At 32.9% G+C, this 20,587-nt stretch overlaps 1 protein-coding gene across 6 annotated transcripts in view; it reads left to right on the forward strand.

The window, feature by feature from the left end:
• Positions 1-20,587, forward strand: part of CCDC88A (coiled-coil domain containing 88A) — a 114,784-nt gene that overhangs the window by 84,991 nt on the left and 9,206 nt on the right. For 3 of the 6 annotated variants that reach the window (XM_033125380.1, XM_033125375.1, XM_033125376.1), the window contains exons 18-27: positions 196-357; positions 4,039-4,200; positions 5,196-5,473; positions 5,697-5,840; positions 7,838-8,024; positions 11,911-12,056; positions 15,080-15,172; positions 15,300-15,514; positions 18,885-18,968; positions 19,969-20,172. In XM_033125380.1, coding sequence (XP_032981271.1) covers positions 196-357; positions 4,039-4,200; positions 5,196-5,473; positions 5,697-5,840; positions 7,838-8,024; positions 11,911-12,056; positions 15,080-15,172; positions 15,300-15,514; positions 18,885-18,968; positions 19,969-20,172 — 1,675 coding nt within the window. The remainder of the gene's footprint in view (positions 1-195; positions 358-4,038; positions 4,201-5,195; positions 5,474-5,696; positions 5,841-7,837; positions 8,025-11,910; positions 12,057-15,079; positions 15,173-15,299; positions 15,515-18,884; positions 18,969-19,968; positions 20,173-20,587) is intronic. The other 3 variants (XM_033125381.1, XM_033125377.1, XM_033125379.1) reach the window with 2 other exon arrangements.

The raw sequence follows: 20,587 nt of genomic DNA on the forward strand, positions 1-20,587 counted from the left end.
TCTGAGAGGAAAGGATTTGTATTTTACAAAGCATAAATTGTGATTATGATAATAATGATTGTACATACTATTTATCACATTTTTAAAATAAAGTGTCTCTCACATTTACCAGACCAGTACAGAGTCAAATTAATTGTAAAAATTAGAACTTTGGTGATTTTTCCCCCCATTAAAATATTTTAAATAAAATTTTAGGTGAAAAAGAATTATGAAGCTCTTAAACAGAGACAAGATGAGGAAAGGATGGTACAGAGTTCTCCTTTAACTTCTGGTGAAGATAAATGGGAGAGAGAAAGTCAAGAAACGACCAGAGAGCTTCTGAAAGTTAAAGACAGATTAATTGAAGTAGAAAGAAATGTAAGTATTTTTAAATTTTTTGTAGGAATAGGTTTTTTAGAAATAAAGAATATATAACTCAGAAAATTTATGTAATCTGGTTTTATAGATTTGTTCATTTTATACTTTCTTGGCTGATTTATTTTATAATATTAAAAAAGACTGCAGAACTCTTAATATGCTCTTCTCTGTCACCCTCGCGTAAGTTCATCAACAAACTTTGTCAACTCTATCTTGAAAATATTTGCTTCCTTCCTTCTCTGCTACTACCACTCTAGTCAAGGTACCATCATCTCTCATCTCTCATCCTGTCTATTAGAATATCCTCCTCACTCACCTTCCCCCTTCCACTCCTAGCCCAATCTAACCCATTCTCAATGCAGTAGCCAAAGTTATTTTTTTAAAGCATAATCCAAATCATGTCACTTTCCTACTTAAAATCTTCAATGGCTTTCTATTCAATAAGAATAAAATCCATATTCTTTACTGTGTCCTATAAGATCCTTCCTGACGTAGCCCTGCCTATATGACTGACCTTGTACCATACACTTTTCTACCCACTCTGTTTATCAATCTGGGGATAATATTATCTGTTAATATCTGGGAAACACAAAACAGTGCCTGTCACATAATAAGTAAATTAGTTCTAGTCATATTGGCATTTTCTGCTTTTCCTACCGCAATCCTTTCTGTTTGCTTCCTCTACTGGGAACACATGGCTGGCTTCCCACAGCATTCAGGTCTCATGTCACATACCTCCTGCAAGAGGTCTCCCCTCACCCCTTTTCCTAATACAGTAGGTATCCCCCACCTAAACCAGTCACCATCACACCACTGCTGTACTTAGCTTTTTCATAGCATCTTTCACTTGTGAAATTAAATTTTTTATTAACTTATATGTGGTTTAACTACTGTAAAAGAAAGCTCCTTGTAAGCAGGTAGCTTGTCTTTTTCTTCCCACCACTGTGCCTTCAGTGTATAGAATAATGCCTGGTAGATAGCAGATATCTGATAAATATTTGCCAACAAGTCCAGTAAATATTTAACAATAAATATTAATTAAACAATTTAAACAACCATTTATCCTTCAAAGATGAATGAGCTTTAGGAACTTACATGCTAACAAATAAAATAATTGTGGTTGTTACTGTTTTTTAATTTAACTTTAAAAATTTTAAGCCATAAAGCCAAAAATTAATGTCTCATACCATTTATTCCTACTTTCTCATCCAAGAAATAATCACTATAAACAGTCTATCTTCCCAGAAAAATGTTTGTAATTTATCTATGCATAGAAGTATATCGCCTTTACAAATTTATACCTGTGGGTCATACTGTACAATATTTTTATTCGCATTTATCTTGGAGATCTTTCTATTTTAGCAGATATAGATCTGTCATGTTTAATGAGTACATGTTATTCCATAGTGTGGATGTTAGCATAATTTATTAAAATAAATACCACATTGATGGACATTTAGGTTATTTTCAGATTTTGCTGCAATGGAAATACATGTTTAAACATGTTCATAAGGTGGTAAATTCCTGACAGTGCAGTTTGTAGGCCCAAGGGTATATATACATATCAGAGTGTGTGTTTGTGTATATGTTTAATTTTAATGGTTAATTTTAATATCATTGTATTAGCCTTTCAAAGTCACATCAATTTTAAATCTCACTAAGAGTACCTATTTTTCTCGATTAACATTGGGTATTACCAGCCTTTTAATTTTTGTTAAAGTGATAGGAGATATTTTAATTTGCATGTTTTACATTATTAACAAACTATTTCATAACTTTTCATGTATTTATAGGACCCGTATGAGTGCCTATTTTTAATTATTCAGTGATACGCACACACACACACAAATACACAGAGGGTGCCAAAAATATGTATATACATTTTGAGAAAGGAAAAATACTATTAAAATTGTAATACTCAATATATACCAATAACAAAAGATGAATACAAATCACATTTGACTTCTGCAATTATAAGAGGTATTAAAAGTGACCATCAGCGTAATTTTAATACAGTTTTTTCTTTCTTAAAATGTTTCCCTTTTTTTGGCACCCTCTGTATATCAGTCATTTGAATTAACAATTACATTTCAGACAATTTGGCTGGCATGTAAAGTCCTACAAGCTAAATCTCTTTTCCCATTTACTTTATAAATTTCCATTGGAAAAAAAAATTAATCGGTCGTCATATTTTAGCCAATTTAGGTAATGGTTTTATAAAGATGGCTAGCCCTATATTATTAGACTGGTAATTTTTTGTGTATTTACCAGTATATTTGCTAACCTCTTATTTTCCCGTTGTAAATTTTTCCTGTTCTGATATATCCTTTCTACTTTCAGCTATTTCTTCTATTCATTACAGACTACAGGCATTTTCCTTATTCCTAGTGATCAGTAGACTTTTACATTGTGGTTTCCAAAGAGCTGAACTACAATAGCACTTAACATATGTAGGTGAAAAATGGTTTATCTCTTTGGTGTGTCAAGATGGTATATAAATATATCAGTATTCTATATTATTATTTCAGTATAAATTTTTTTCATCCTTTTTATTTGATTAAATGAACAAAAGATGTACAATATCAAAAGCCATCTTGAAGCATTTTGCTTCCTCAGCTTTGATTTGATGGTGTAATACGTGGATTAAATCATGACTTCCTTGTTATACGGTGACATGTAGTATACATAACATGAAACCCTATAAAGTGAATTGTTATATTTGCCCCTTAATGTAGATATGATAAAAATGATTTGTTGGGATTCAGTTGTAACTTTTTATGCATATCGCAGTTACATACAAATTTTGGCCTTTTTGTGTAGTAAAGTATTATTTCAGTTTTCTAAAGGGTTCTTTGTTTCTACTTTCTGATGCGAACTTTTTTATGAAATGTTATTTAGAAATAATCCTGAAAAATATAACATTCATGACAAGTATTTTAATATCTAGCACATTAAATGTAAAGACCTATGATTTGTACAGTAATTCAACCATTTAACAATAAAATTGAAATATGGCCTCATGTACTGGAAAAATTGAAAATGGTATGTTGTGTTTGAATTTGCTCCAGAAGTCCTCTGGATGAAATAGAGTATTAGTGAATGTTTTATACCATGAAAAAAAAAATCACTAAAGAAAATATGTAACATCTGTTAAGTCTATTATGCACTAAATTTTTTAAACAGATGGTTAAGATTGTTTTTGCTTCTCTTCCAAATATTTGTGTTTATAAAATACTTAGTTTTTGCTGCTCTCTCTGGGACCACCATATATATAAATATTGCCCTTCGGGCAGTTAGAAAAGGAGAACTCCACTAATGAGATTAGACACAGTCCCACTCATTCTGGACACTCTGGGCACTTTTGAGCAGTGTAAAAACCATTTAACTGACAATCCCATTCTAGTTTCTTATATTAGTCAATATATTTAAAATGGAGTATTTTATTTTTCAGACATTATGAAGCATACAGATAACAGACATGATAGTATATTAGGGTTTTATGATTATCGCTTTCTTTTTCTTAGATTAAATATGTTTACAATTTAGGATAGAGGGAAAATTTTAAGATTGTTAGGATTTTTTTGGATTATAATGGTACTAAATATTCATACAAAATTCCAGTATGTGTTAAAGAGAAATATGTTTGATGTTGCTTTTAATATGTATGTTTTCTTTATTAAGAATGCTACACTGCAAGCAGAGAAGCAAGCATTGAAAACTCAACTGAAACAGCTTGAGACACAGAACAATAATTTGCAGGCTCAGATTCTTGCACTTCAGAGGCAGACAGTGTCATTACAGGAGCAGAATACTACTCTTCAAACACAGAATGCCAAGCTTCAGGTTGTAATGTAATATTTGGGGTATATGCAACCAAAGTCTTGAATTATGCTACTAAAATAAGAGTGACCAGACATAGTAACATTGTTTCTTAGTGAATGAATTCAACAGTTAATTGAAGATAAATTAAAATATTTCTATTACTGCTACTCCAAGCTTTCAGACATCAGCATTTTTAAATGTCAGAGCCTCTAAATATTTATTAATGAATTCACTCAAGAAATATAAATAAAATGAAAATAATTTCATCATAAACAATTTGATTATAATTAATCAGGTAGAAACCTTTACTTTAGAGTATGGTTGCAGTATACGATTCCTTGTTTGATTTTTACAGCTTTCTTATTGGTTAAGTTATTGGAAAAGAACACAGCATGAGGATTTTGTCTTCAGATAAGTCCTTAATTCAAAGGATCCATCTTACACTTAACATTACCAGTGTCTTTTTCAAATAGAGCAATCAGGTGGGAGAGGTACAACTCTCTAAAATCTCTTAAATAGCAGAAGAAAAAGAAGTTCTCACTCTGAACATTAAAGTTAGTCTTTCTGTAACTCTTTTCCAAATGGTAAAGTAGATGCTAATATAATTTAGACTCAAGAAAAATTCCAATTGAATTATCACAAGAAATTTTTCGGTTCTATGAACTCTCAACTTTTAGCAAATGATAAACTAGCATTTCAAATTCTGTACTTTTTCATGAGTGGAATACAATTTGTTGCTAATCACCTTCATTTAAAATAATTCAACCCAAAACATATATATGATATATAGCTCATATAGATCTCATAATATATGGAGTATACCAACTAGTAAAAATCAAAATTAAATGGTAGCCTTGTTCTTAGGGACATTAAAATCCAAATTTTATCAGTATAATGTGCATATATCTGCTTTGATTTATTTAGAGCTTCCTAAAGTTGATGTAATCCTTTATTTAAAAAAAAAGAAAAACATAAGCTATTTTTCTTATATTTGATAACAATATGCATTTTTACAGGTTGAAAATTCCACACTTAATTCCCAAAGTACCTCACTTATGAACCAGAATGCACAACTCCTAATCCAGCAGTCTTCCTTAGAAAATGAAAATGAATCTGTAATCAAAGAGCGAGAAGATCTGAAATCTCTCTATGATTCTCTGATCAGAGATCATGAGAAGCTAGAACTTCTTCATGAACGGCAGGCTTCAGAGTATGAATCTCTCATTGCTAAACATGGAACTCTAAAGTCTGCCCACAAAAATCTTGAGGTGGAACATAAAGACCTCGAAGACCGGTAATTTATTATATTTTTTGTGTTTTTAATTTAAAACCAATTTTCTTTGGGTAATATAATGGTACGTGTTAAACAGGTCTAATGTATATAGGAAATTTATATAAATTTACATGTGTTTTATGTGATACTAATAAGTTACTTGTTTTGTTTTTGTTTTGTTCATTCTAAAATTTCTTTTTTCCTAAAAAAATATTATAACCCAAATACCTAACTTTTTTTCCAGTTACAATCAGTTACTAAAACAGAAAGGACAGTTGGAAGATTTGGAAAAAACACTGAAAGTAGAACAGGAAAAAATGCTGCTTGAAAACAAAAACCATGAGACTATAGCTGCAGAATACAAGAAACTTTGTGGTGAAAATGATAGGTAATAAATATTTATGTATTTTAGTTTTCATATTATTCATTACATCCAAAGTGTATACTGTACCTTTGCAGTACCCTCTATAACTTACAATTTTGAAAAAAGACCCCAGGTCAATAAGTAAATTACCCAACAAAATCATGCAGCTAGCTATAGAATGGCATAGACAAAAACTTACATCTCCTGTTTTCTTTCATTGTTTCTCTCTTGATTTAGTCAACTAATTACGTTTTTAAGCCACATTATATAATGACATTTTTGTACCTTGACAGCGTTTATTGAGACAGATGTAATGAAACCTGATTCTTTATTGAGACAGATGGAATGAAACCTGATTCTTTATGTCTTCCTTTTTTTTTTGCTAGTCTGCTATACCAATTTTTGTCTGTTGAACTTGCTACAAGTGAGCAATTTCTGTCTCTCAAATCTGTTCTTGCCCAGCTTTTATGCACTCATGTCTGTGTTCAAAAGGAAGAAAAGGCTTTAAATAAAACCTGAAAGAGCTGTTTCACCAAAACAATATTTATGAAGGTTTGTCTGAAGAGCAATAATTTATCCATTCCTCTAAGTAGCCTAAATTTTAATCTTAATGCCAAACCAAGAAAGTTTCTTACGTGGACTAGGTTGTCTTGGCCTCTTTAGAATTGTGCTCACTGAATTGCATTTTGGTGTCAATGTTCTCAGCTTTGAGGGACAAGTAATAAACTCTCTTGAAGAGCTCATTTTAGCATTTGCCATAGATGAGATTGAGGACACTGTATATCTCTTCATATCCTACCCCCACCTCCATGAAGTATCAGTAGGAAAATCTTTGATTTCCGTAGCTACTGATATACTATGTAACTGTCCGTATGTCTCAGTTAGGTTTGACCAGGTGTTATACTCATGACATGCATTCATTCATGGATTCATCCTATATGTGGAGCATATACTTGTTTCTATGTTTCTGGTCTTGCCGTTTTATTTTTTTACCCAGTCTTGATTTTTTAAATTTATTATTTTTATTTGTAATTCTTGTAAGCTGACTCAAATTCTTTGGGGAATGAGTTGAAGTAAATTATTAGATGTTCTGAAGAAGTACCATCCCAAGCAAAAGTTTTTTTTTTTTTGGCTACCTCCTCCTCTTGTGGCTTCCTGATCTTAATTCCATAAGATAAAGTCGGTAAACTACAGCCAAGTAGTAGGCCATATCCAGCATGCAGACTGTTTGAGTACAGCCCCCAAACTAAACAATTTTTACATTTTAAAAGGCTGTGGGGAAAACAGAAAAGAAGAGCATGCAATAGACTACATGTGGCCCATAAGAGCTATTTACTCTCTAGTCCTTTACAGAAAAAGTTTTTTGATCATTGCTCTTAGAGATCAGTGGACCTTGTTCTGAAAGTAGAATAGTGGTAAGAAACCAAAAAGGCTATAGTTTGATTTTTACAAATAATCTAAAATTTACTCCTAATTATTGGTGACTGCATAAATATAAATAATTTGCCACAACTGAAATTCAGTTACTGAGCAATCTCAGTAACTGAAATTTTGGTTTAAGCCTGTACTTCTCAGTGATCTGGCAACGAAGTGATAGACTATCACGTCCCATACTGGATTAATTCTCTTGGTCTGATCTTTCTTGAATTTCCATGTTGAATTTTAGAATGTTTGAATTTTCCATGAAATCAAATCTGGATTGGTCATGTTCTCTTTTGTCTTTTTTCCTATTAATACTTTAAATTTTATATGGTAAAATTTTGCATATCTTTACATTTTCAACATATTTAAATGCTGAAATATTTCTTTTCAAGGGAAAAAAGAACTCATTTTTTAAAAAATCTAGTTTTTACAGACTAGAAACTGATTCTTGATCAGTTTAGTAACTGGCAAAAGGATTCTTTATATTTCCTAAATATGTCTAAATGTGATTTACAGCATTTTCACATTGTGTAAATGTGAAATGTGAAAATTATTTTAAGAGAATCTAATTCTATTTCTATCATGATTTCTAATTGTAGGTTGAATCATACATATAATCAGCTTTTAAAAGAGACTGAAGTTTTACAAACCGACCATAAAAATTTGAAAAGTCTTCTAAATAATTCCAAACTGGAACAAACAAGATTAGAAGCTGAATTTTCAAAGCTAAAGGAACAATATCAACAGTTGGACATCACGTCCACCAAGCTAAATAACCAGTGTGAGGTGAGCTCTAACATGTGTAATCACTGGTTCCTTCCTTTAAGCATCAAGACACAACTAAAAACTAAATAATGTTATGACAATGGCACTATATATTTAGTAGGGTATTTCTAAAAGAGTTGGTAAGGGATAATTGAAATTCAGAAGTAATTCAGTAAGACCTCCTAAATCATTAATTTCAATTTTTTTTTATTATTAAACTTACATTTTCAGATACTTTGAAAATTGTATAATCATGTCCTTGTTGACCACCTGGCACATAGTAATAAACCAAAAAGGTAAAAATCTCTCCCCTTGTAGAGTTTACATTTTGGTTGAAGGAAACAGACAATAAATATAATAAATAGGTGAAATACGTAGTGTTTAGTGCTTCGTTACATATGGCTATGTAGCAAATTACCCCAAAGCTTAGTGGTACAAAACAACAATTTATTATGCACAGATTATGTGAGTTGGAATTTGGACAGGAACAGAGGGGCCAGTTTGTCTCTGCTCCACTTGCAGCTAGGCCCTCAGCTGGAAGATTGAGAGGCTGATGCATGTTTGGTGGTTGATGCTGGCTATCAGCTGGAGGTATCAATTTCCTCTCCCTGTGGTCTCTCCCCATGGACTGGTTTGGACTGGTTTTTCAGAACCAGAAAAAACCATCTCTGCTTTAATGATCAAGCCTCAGAAGTCATGCAGCATCATTCCCCCTGCATTGTGTTCATTGGGGCAGTCAAAGTCCCATCCAGGTTCAAGGGGAAGAGAAATAGACTCAGCCTCTTAATGGAGAATGGCAAGATTCTGGAAGCTTACATGGACAGGCAATACTGCTGTAACTATTTTGAAAATTAGTCTGCAACATATGGTATGTTACAGGATAAGTTATGTGCAAGTGAAAATAGAGTAGGGTAAAGGGGATTTCCAGGGTGGATGGGGGAGTAGTGTAGATTGAAATTTTAACTAGGCATCGTTGAACAAAAATTTGAAGGACATTGGGGTATTGTGTGGATATCTGGGGAAAGAATATTCCAGGCAAACAGCCAATGCGTTGACCCTAAGGCCGGGGGATCCTGGTGTGTTTCAGGAACACTCAAGGAGGCCAGTGTGGTGGGAATGGAATGAGCAAAGGGGAGAGCAGTAGGAGATGAGATCAGAGATGTGCCTGGGTCGGGCATGTTACCTTATAAGCCATTGTAAAAAAACTTTGACTTTTATTCTGGGTAAAATAGGGAGCCATTGGAGGGTTTTCTATAGAAATGATATGCCTTCTGTACACAGTTCCATTCTTAACATAATTACATGCCTCTTCCTACAAAGGTTTGATAAAGTGATAAATGTTTTGAAATATAAAAAGGATATTGAAAGCCTTACGTAATCTTTAAATTTTATGATTGGTATCTAAATAATTAGAGTTTGAATATAGCTTAACACCTGAATTCATGGAACTTTTAGGGAACCAACACTGAAACAAACCCTTAAACAGAATTAGAATAGATTATATAAGAAAAGTAATACCTTATAACTTTTTGTCTGAAATTATAAACCAATAAAAAGAAAAATGAGTTTGAAAGCATATACATATAATTATTAAACAAGGCTCAGAAAGCATAAGACATTGATTCTGCCTGTGATTTACAAAAGTCTTGAAAAAATATAATTGGGTTAATGAACCTACAAAATGGTAAAGTGAGGAACATGAAGAATCAACTCCCCAAGGAACAATAAAATTGGACAAAACTGTCAAAAACAATCATTTTAGGACTCTGGAACTCAAGCAAAAGCATATAACAAATTGAGAAGCATTTATTAAAAACTAATCAACTTTGGGTAGGAACTATGGTTGTCTGAGGTGTTGTGACTTCTCCCTTTCCCATTCCCTCCCCCTGTGTCCTGGAGAGTTGTCAAAGGCCAATTATCAGATAGCCTGAGGTTGGAATATTGGTTGGGACAAGCAACAGATCAACAAACCTATCAGAAATTTAACTGGGAGATCCAAGCAATGAGGCAGCCAGTCATAGCAGGTCTTGATAAGGTCCCACAGGTCACTAGTGGACTGGAAAGCTGCTCAGGAGAGATCAGAAAGGGCCCTAGTACCTACTTAACTGGCTGATTGTCCCAACTTGAGTCAAATGTTAACTCTTGGCTACGGTCTAAGTCATATAACATAGTTTGGAAGGAGTGAAAATATTAATCTATATCTTTGTGGGAAGGGATGGTGATTGGAAGAGACCACAATGAGTACTTCTGGAATATAATTAATGTACTGTTTCTTGATTTGGGTGCTGGTTTCACACGTGTGTTCACTTTGGGATGATTCATTGAGCTGTACATACACTTAAAATTTGTTCCTTTTTCTTATATACAGAAAAAGGAACAAATTTTTATCAATGTCTTATCACTGTCTGTTGACATGATAATTCTATATAACAACCATAATGGACAGTGAACATTTATTTTTGCTTATGAGCCTGTTGGTCAATTAGGCAGTTATGCTAATCTAATGTGTGGACCAAGATAGTTGATCTTACTTAGTAGGTCTTCCTCCTGCAGTTAGCTGGCATGTACGCTGAGGGCTGGCTGGTCTAGAGTGGCCCCAGCTAGCACAACTCTTCACTGTTTACGTGGTCTCTCATCCTCCAGCAGGAGTCCAAGAGACTGAGTGAAGGCACGTAAGGCCTCTTGAGGCCTAGGCTTGGAACTGTCACACCATCACTTCCATCTCCTCTTGGCCAAAGGCATTCCAAATTCAAGAAGAGAGAAAATAGATTTCACTACTTGATGGGAAGAGTGAGAGTCACATTGTAAGAGGATTAGGTACAGGGAGGAGAACTGGATTCAATTTTGCAATGAATCTGCCACATGTTATGTTTCAATTTAGTGATATATAGATAAAACAAACAGCACAATATTGACAGTTATCTCTAGATGGCTGTTTATGGATATTCATAAACAGCTTTTCTGTACTTTTTGAGGCTTTTTTAAATGTTTGTTTAGATTTTTTTTTTTTTAAGTAAGGGTTATTTTTGGTAATTTTTTTTTTAATATAGATCTCTGGCTCTACTCCAGACCGCTGAATTTGAATGCTAACACCCAGAAATGTACATTTTTTTAAAAATATACTTAAAAGTGATGCAAAATTTTGAGAATCACTAGTTTGGGTTTTCTGAGACTTCTGTTGGAATCCCTGGCCTACCTAAGCATATTTCCAGTTTCTATTAACTACGGAGGAAAAGCAGCTCAATGTTGCTAGTAACCCAACTATCAGTAATATGAGCTATTAATAGTAATATCAACCATTGGCAAGATTGTCTAACTCCTTTGTTCAAGCCACAAAAACTATATACAGACTTTTAAGGTTCCTTGAACACAGTGTTTGGGGGAAGAATGAAGTATCTTAAGTACCTACTGCATGCCGTAGGCACGACACCAGGTACTTTATATATATTATTTAATCTTTGCAAAAGTCTTGGGGGATGGGAATTATTATTCTTACTTTATAGATGAGGTCATTGAAGCTCAGAGAATTAACTAACTTGTCCAGTGTTTCATAGCTACTGAAATAGACGGCCAGGGATTTGAATCTAGCTTTCAGACTAAAAGTTAAACAGTTTTGAAGAAAGCAGTGGTTTTGGAACTAGATAATTTATTACATGTTAAACCCAGTGTTCATGAGAATTATGAAAATATATCTGTACAGCACATAAGCCAGTGCTTTAGCTGTCCTTATTACTAATCACTCATCTTCAGATCAAAGTGCAACCACTTAATTGTTCAAATAGCAGGAGACTTAAGTCTGAAGTTTTATGTACAGTTAAATTTTGTTTATGTTTTTCAGATGTTTTGGGTGATTTATGTTAAATGTAAATGTTGGTATTTTAAAAATTGAATGTTTATGTTCAAACAGTTGCTAAGCCAACTTAAAGGAAATTTAGAAGAAGAAAATCGACATCTACTGGATCAAATTCAGACATTAATGCTACAGAACAGAACACTGTTGGAACAGAATATGGAAAGCAAGGATCTTTTTCATGTTGAACAACGACAGTACATGTAGGTACCAAATAATTCTGCACTCCAAAATATTGCTCATCATTTTATCATTGCTATATCAGATAGCAAAGAAAACTCAATGCTAAATAATATTTTTTGATTTTCAACATTATTATTTCAACATATATTTTTGAATGCTTATGTTTCTGGCTCAATGCTAATAATCAAAAATACTAACATGACAACATGGGTCCTGCTCTTGAGGACCTTGTAATATAAAGCAAGAAATACAAATAATTGCCATAATGGAGGTATGTGTAGGAGACCACAGAAATATAGCAACCTTAGTCTGGGAGAGGCAGGGCGAACTTTCCAAAGATGATTGCTTGAGCTATGACTTAAAGGTTGAATAGGAGTTCACCTGAGGAGCATAACTGGCCAAGACAGCAGCAAATGAAAAAACACTGTGGTGTGATGAAAGTGTATTATGATATAGTACAGAATCTAAAAATTAATTATTCTTGCTGGAGCAAAATTTGGGAAGTAGGAGCAGCAGAGTTGTGAATAAATACTCAGGAGTCACTTCGCAAAGGTTTTTCTATGCCACACAAAGAAGTTGCTGAAAATTTTGAGCAAGGGAGTAATATGATCAGATTTGCATATTTTGAAAACATTGATGACATTTTAGAGTATGGATTGGAGGTTCTGAGAATAGAGACAAGAAGTAAGTTTTAAGAAGGCTGTTGTAATAATCTAGTGAAAAATAATTCACAAGCAGTGGTATTTGAGATCAAATACAAGAGGTAGAATTGACTGGGTTTAATTGTTGGTAAATTGTGTTTCCGTTGAGAAGAGAGGAATCTGGTAAAATCAGGGATTCGTGCCTGGGCAGCTCAGTGGGTAGTCTGTGTATTACACCATGATGCACCTTTACCAAAGTCTTCTCTTTCCCTTGTCCCTAAATGAGAAGCACCATAGTGTAATAGAAATTCCAGATGTTAAAATCAAACCTCTAAAGTCCAAACCCAATTCTTCTAATCACAAGCTCTGTGATTATAGGCTAGTTACTTCATTTCTTTGATCATTGGTTTCTTTTTCTCCAAAATAGAGGTATAACACCTACTTCCAGAATTATCCTCAGGAGTAAATGTCATAATATGTCTGTGCCTTTCAGACATAATGTACATGATGGTGAGCCAGGGCACATAGGAAACCAGGATACCTTATACATTTTTTTTAAGCATCAATTTTATTATGAAATTTGGGGTAGGGAACATTATTTTTATATTACTACACAGATATATCATGGAGCAAAAGCTAGAGTTTTGCATGAACTTTTAAGATAAATGCTGAACTTCAAAGAAATTTCACATTTTTAGCTGCCCACTTTGGACTACACCTTCAGTCCTTTCAGGGGTATGTATGCCTTTACTCTCTGCCATAAGAGGTATTTTAGCTTAAGAGGCAGTGAGTGTGTCTGAAGCTCTTGGCATTTGAGTTTCCAGTCCCTTAAGCAGAGGCATTATCCAATGCTTTATCTTCTTAATATTCTGACCCTTGGTGACTAATCATTTCCAAGGTTTCAGTGATTGTATCTATATATTGACTTATAAGTATTAGTATCTATTCTGCCTTTTTAAATTTAAATTTAAAATATCAGGCATTTACATGTCAGGCATTTCTATGTGAATGCCTCTGTCACATGGTCCTAGTAGGAGGGACAGTGAACAGGTAGTACTGAAAATTTGGAGGTTCCTGATATATTTCAATAGGAAAAAGGAGAAAAGAATTGGGAGGTTTAGGCTATCTGCTGTTTGCACTGTGGTATAACTGTTGGCAACTTGTGCTCACAAAGCATCTCCTTCCATAGAATCTCTCAACTTAGTTCCTTGTGGTCCCCACTACTTTAATTCAACCTTACCTCTCAACTAGACTATCCCATTAGCTTCCTGAATGCATTCTTTACCTCCATCCTTTCTGATATATCCATTCTATTGTTCAGTTTAAGGTTCCTAAAACAAAGATTTCATGTCACTTTGTAATGAAACTTTCTATATTTCTGATTTTCTGTTGAGCAAAATCTTAACCCAAAACTCCATCACTACTTCCCCTCAAGAATGATTAATTTAGCATCCTTGCCTTTCTTTTTCAGTCTATCTAATGTGGCCTTTTTCTTTGGTCATCCAAGATAAAAATATTCTCCCTTTTATAAGTTCCTATTGTACTTCCACCGTACTTTGTTTGGGCACTGCTACTGCCTTGGATTAATAGTCATTTATGTATATATCTTTTGTCTCCTATATTATAATCAGAGCGGGGCTACTTATTATTCATCTTTATATACACCTCATGCCTTCCTCATTATAAATGATCACTAAATGTTGAGCAAATAGTATTCTTTGGCATCGCATTTCTTTTTAAAGAGTTCATTTTACTTTGGACTGTGATCTGTGATTTTTCTCTATATAATATATCCAATAAGAACATAAAAATGAAACAGAGATGGCGAAAGTGTAGTATACTCATGCTTGCTGAAGGCAGGAAATAATTCTCTGCAAGTAAATTAGCCTAAATAATTCTGCCATAAAGGAAAAAAATACGTTTGCATAGAGATGCAGTTGCCAGATTATTTACTATATTTGTAATTATAAGCAAACTATCCATTTTAATTTTTTGCCTGTGTAAATTATACTAAATCATCCTTCATTCCAATGATGAGATACTAAAGATCCGAGAATAGGGGAAAAGTCAGTGTTGATATTATGTTAATAGCTGTAAAAAAGATGTTAAAAGAATTCTTTTGTCATGGTGAAATTGTAATATGGAACATTATCTTCAAACAAATCCTACTGAAGAATTGAAACTTTAAATCCTATATCCTTTTATTTAAGTAAGTTGTAAATTTAAAGAAAAGAAGAAACTTGGAAAAAATCCCATTGTTACCACCTAATAAATTTTCAGTTGTCAACTATGGTATCTGTATTTTATGTTTTGAGAAGTTAGATCATTTCTCGGAATAACTTAATATCATTCATAACTGTACAAAATGTGCATGTCCTAAAATGTAATTTTTATTTTTATAGTGATAAGTTAAATGAATTAAGACGACAAAAGGAGAAATTAGAAGAGAAAATTATGGATCAATACAAATTTTATGAGCCATCTCCTCCTAGAAGGTACTATTAGCCTAATTTTATTCATTTTTATTCTGGGAAAAAAACGTATTTTAAATATCTAATTTTGTGAAGGACTTATATGTTGAATTTTAGACTGACAAGAATTTTTTAAAAATTATTCTATCAGGAGAGGCAACTGGATTACTCTAAAAATGAGGAAATTGATAAAGTCTAAGAAAGATATTAATCGGGAACGTCAGAAATCTCTAACTTTAACACCTACCCGCTCAGACTCCAGTGAAGGATTTCTTCAACTACCCCATCAAGATAGTCAAGATAGTTCTTCAGTAGGTTCAAACTCTTTAGAAGATGGCCAAACTTTGGGAACCAAGAAAAGCAGCAGTGAGTGCTTAAACTCTTGAAATACTTGTGATCTCTAGTATTGGTTTAGAATCCTTTCTAAAGATTTCTTTAAAATAATCTCAACAGCCCTGTGGGTAGTCTAATGAATTCATTTCTTTTTAACTCCATAGAATGATAAAAGTCATTGCATCCTGCAATAATGCATAAACACATGGTTTCTTTATTGTGTGTTTAGAGATATCCCATACACAGAGATACCATCATTTGACCAGGGAGGTAAAAGGGCGTAGAAAGAACATTGGAATAAGAGCCAGAATACCCATCACTTGCTGATTCTAGTAACATGGGCAAGCGTTTTATCTTTGCATCATACCTAACAGAGTGATTATGAGGGGCAAGTGAGAAGTATTTACAGAGCTTATTTTCATAATCATAACAAAATAGAATAATAAGGCATTTTATAATGAGGTTTTACTCATATACTTTAATGATATCAAACTGGAGTAAAGTTACATTGAGGAGAAGCAAAGAAAAATAGGTATGAATTTGAAGAGAATGTTAGATTTAGAAATAATTGAAGGTTAGGAACATTACTGAGAGATTGCTTGATAAAGGATCGGTTAAAATAGATGGGGAGATGTAAATTTGTATAAACCTGTGATCTAATTTTTTAAATTACTAATATAGAAGTATCACATCATAATGTGCCCTATACAGTTTATAATCTTTTTATTTCATTACTTGTGTGCTTAGCTAAACAGCAAGAGCAAAGTAAAAGCATAAAGAAATATATTTTAAGAGAAAGAGAAAAGAGAGCAGTGATAGGCCCTTTGAAGATGTCAAGTTGATGACTATCAATGTTCTTATAAAATATGTAAACAGGATATTTTGAATCCACTCACTCTGTCACCAGAGTCATCAAATTTAAAAAATGGACTTATATGTATAAATATCTTATATATACGAATAATTTACATGTTCATATTATACATATATACATGTACGTGTATATAAATTTCACTAGTGTTCTTTTGAAGTAAATAGCAGGCAAAAACAGTTACTGCTTCACTCAGGGGTAGACTAGTCATTTGATGGATAATTCTCAAAACACTCAAAAAACTATAGATAGTGTTTTGGCATTAGGGCAATTATCTCTGAAAAGGCAGTAGTTTTGGGTGTAGAATATTAGACATTAACTATAGAGTGTATTTCAGAATGCAACTTTAACACCCTAACAACTAGAATCCATAAGTACGCAAACAAAAAAATCATACACATATATTTTCATATGTACATATACATATGTGTGTGTGTATATATATTAAGCTCAAAAAAGGTGTTTAATAGTATATTCCCACATAAGATTATTGTTACATGTGTCTTTTGCTATCTAGTCTTGTGAGCCAAATCTACATGAAACCTCTGAGTATTGTTGTAGAGAGAGATCATCAAATTTTCCTTAAAAGAGTGCCAGATGAGTTAATTTTATTTACTATCTTTAGATTTAAAATATCTGACATTTTATTAAATCAAAAATGGTAATGGGTCTACTTAATTTTTTTCATTAAAGGAAGATATTTCAATTCAGATATGAGAGTATACATAAAGTCATGACAGTCTTTTTTGAGGTCACCTTGTTTGTTTTAAATATAAACCTGTATTCCTTCATACTGTTTGCTGAAACATCCAGAATAAGAATCAAAAGGAAGTAATATTTTCCTTTACTTCAATTTGTTCAAATTTAGAATTTTTAAAATAAACACAAAACCCAGCAATGCTAATGTCCCCTTAATTTCAGTGTAGTTTGGAAAAAGAACATTGTCTGTCTGAAAACTAATTGCCGTAAAAAGGTCACATTCCACCACTGGCAAATTTAAAACTCCTTTTACCCTGTCTCTTTTGGAAGAGTATCTGTCTGACAGTAAAGCAGTCTTTGGGAAACAGTTGAAAACAGAAAGAGGAAGTATCTGAACTAGACAACATGTGCATGCTGCAACCACTCAGCTTTGTTTTAGCTAAGTGTCCATTTTTACATTGCTTTCAGTTCATTTCTTTTTTAATCATTGAAAATAGCATTGTTTTCCCAAGCTAGAAAAGAAATGATAAGTCAAAAGCTTAAATGAATCATGACTATTCCTAATAACAATCACATATGTTAAAAAGCTGCATGTCCATTGCATTCTCCTTAATGAACGATACTTGTTAGTTTGTCAAAAGAGCTTTGATTATTTACAAGAGAATGGCAAACCCCGAGAAAGAGCATAGTTATTAAGGCTGTGTCCAATATGTTTGTAAGTCATTAGGCAAGTTGGGGTCCCTAACCCCTCAATTGCAGTTCCAAAAAGATACAACAATTTTTTGTTTTCAAATCTTATTAAAATGCAGCTTAATAATGTTAATGACTCTAGTGAACATTTTCATTTTTGTGCTAATGACTCCTACTGTAGTTATATCCCTAATTTTCATTCACAATTTTTTTTTTACAGTGCTATCTTTGACTTTTTAATGGCCTCACCTAAAAAGCCCTTCCAAATATGTACAAATGTGATACACATACATATATATTTTTTTGTCTATTTTGCTTGTCTATTTTGCTCGTTAACTTTTAGCCTTATCAGAACTTAGTGCTAGTACTTATTACTACTGTCAAAATACTTTTTTTCTCTTTTCCCCAATCTTTTGTAAAATGAAAGTCATATAATTGCTCGTTATCTTTTGACTTCGTTCAAAAAAATGCGTATTTCCATTCTAATTGTGTGCTACTAAATTGGTGCTACTAAATAATGCACTAGAATTCAGTTTAAACCAAGAAGTAATTCCTATTTCTTTATTAAAGCTTAAGAAAATAACTAAAGATTTTAAAGTTTCTTTAGATTCTTATAAACATCCCCTGGGCACCATAGTTGTTGTTGATATATATTACTAAAATACTCCTACAGAATTAGCATTTTCCTAAATTATTTTTTCCATAAAGCCTTATAATTTAAAAAGTTACGGAAAATAAAGGATTGAAAAGCCTTGTACATTTTCATCATGTATACTCTGGCCCACCAGTAGCCCTAATTTTAAAGGTATACATTTACAACTTAACTAGAAAAATTGTTCCTTCCATTAGTAATTCTAACCAGTTCCTGTATTTATAGGACTTTAGCCAATCCAAGCTTTCGAAGTATGTGTTCCTCATCATTGTCTTCAGTGCTTTTCCAAGTATTTTAAAATATCAAAGTGCGTATTCCATATTTCATTATCACTCAGCAGCACGAAAATAATAGCCTTAATATAGCATACATAAGCTGAAACTCAGACATTCATTTCTGTCCTTAATTTCAACATTTAACTCCCATCTGTTCTTCTCCCTTTTTTCTTTCATTTTTCTGTTTCTGTTTTTCCTCATGCTCTGACATTAAAGTGGTTGCACTGAAAAGACTGCCCTTTTTGAGGAACAGACCGAAGGATAAAGACAAAATGAAGGCCTGCTACCGTCGTTCCATGTGTAAGACTTTATGACAGTTCAGCTTCTTTCAAATGACTACACTGGCTTCCATTACTAATTTTTTCACTAACCTTTCTCTGGACTGTGCCAATTTTCTTATTTGGCAAAGTACAGTCTTCCTCTAATACAAGGAGCTGGAAGAATTTTTTTTTTTTCCAAAAGTGGCACTGAAATTGCATTATATGTATGTTCACTGATACATATACATGCATATGTTTAGTCATACATGTAATAATATATTCGTAAATTTCCAGTGCTTTCTAAAGTTGGCAGAAAAAAAAAAACCCTTTAATTTTATATGCCATAGAGATTTTTTCCCGAAGAAATTTAAAGAAAATATAACAAAACCTTTAGCATTAGGAATTTATTTCCTTAATGAACTAGATTAAATAAATAAATAAAATGGCCTGTAACCCTTTAAAATGTTTGTCATTCTTTATATAATAATACTCTGGTTTTCCTTTTTTTAAGTGGAATGAGTAATTATGTAATCACATTAAGTGTCTGTTGCTTTGGCTATCATCTCTTTCAGGTTTTTATTGAATGGTATACTTATTTGATTCATAAAGTGAATATTTTCTTCAGTAACCTGCTCTGACCAAGGACTCTATCATTTTCAATAATAATGCTGTATAAGAACTGCTGTACATCTTATTTTGTTCATTCCATTTTTATCACCACAAAACCACATTATGAAGGCTTCTAATTATTATGCATATCACTCCACAAAAGCATGGCAGTTATACAGAGTAAAATTCCTTTTGGTATCTTTAAAAAGGGTGGATGTGGGATAAAAATATTTACTGAAATGTGTCAGCCTTTGGCCTACTCATTTCATTCAGCTGAATGCATGTCATAATTCGAATGACCTTGTGGTTATAGTTTTTGATTTCCACTTGCATTAATCCATAGACAAAAACCAGATCATGTATAATACAAAACAGGAATAAAAGCACATACATTAACCATGCTGATTCATTTGCTTTCATTTGCATCCCAGCCATGAATGACCTGGTGCAGTCCATGGTCCTAGCAGGAGGACAGTGGACAGGTAGTACTGAGAATTTGGAGGTTCCTGATGATATTTCAACGGGTAAAAGGAGAAAAGAATTGGGAGCTATGGCCTTCTCTACTACAGCCATCAACTTTTCAACTGTCAACTCTTCTACAGGCTTCAGATCCAAGCAGTTGGTTAATAATAAAGGTATAGGCCGTCTGCTATTTGCACTGTTGTGTAACTGTTGGCAACAGGAATTTTAATGTGACTTTCCCATGTGTACTTTTTTGACAGCAACAACCTGAAATAATTATCAAAACAGTCTGGCTTTGATTTGAGAGAATTTTCAAATCATTTCAAAAATTTTTAAAACATACAAATAAGTAAAATCTTTCCTACGCCTTTCATAATAAACAGCTAATGAACTAACAAGAAAAGGAAAAGTTAACCAAGTAAAGTATGAGAAAAGGAGAGAGTGATAGAAACTTTTTTTAAAAAACTAAAAACATTACGACTTCAAACAGAGAAAAAACCATGTAGAACAACCCAGGCTCTTGCTTTGCTTTGCAGGGTCACAGGGGAGATTGTTTCATTGCTTCTGGTGTTTTCCCTAAACGAGCCA

This window comes from Rhinolophus ferrumequinum, chromosome 13 (assembly GCF_004115265.2).
Source record: "Rhinolophus ferrumequinum isolate MPI-CBG mRhiFer1 chromosome 13, mRhiFer1_v1.p, whole genome shotgun sequence".
In the NCBI taxonomy this organism is placed as follows: Eukaryota; Metazoa; Chordata; class Mammalia; order Chiroptera; family Rhinolophidae; genus Rhinolophus; species Rhinolophus ferrumequinum.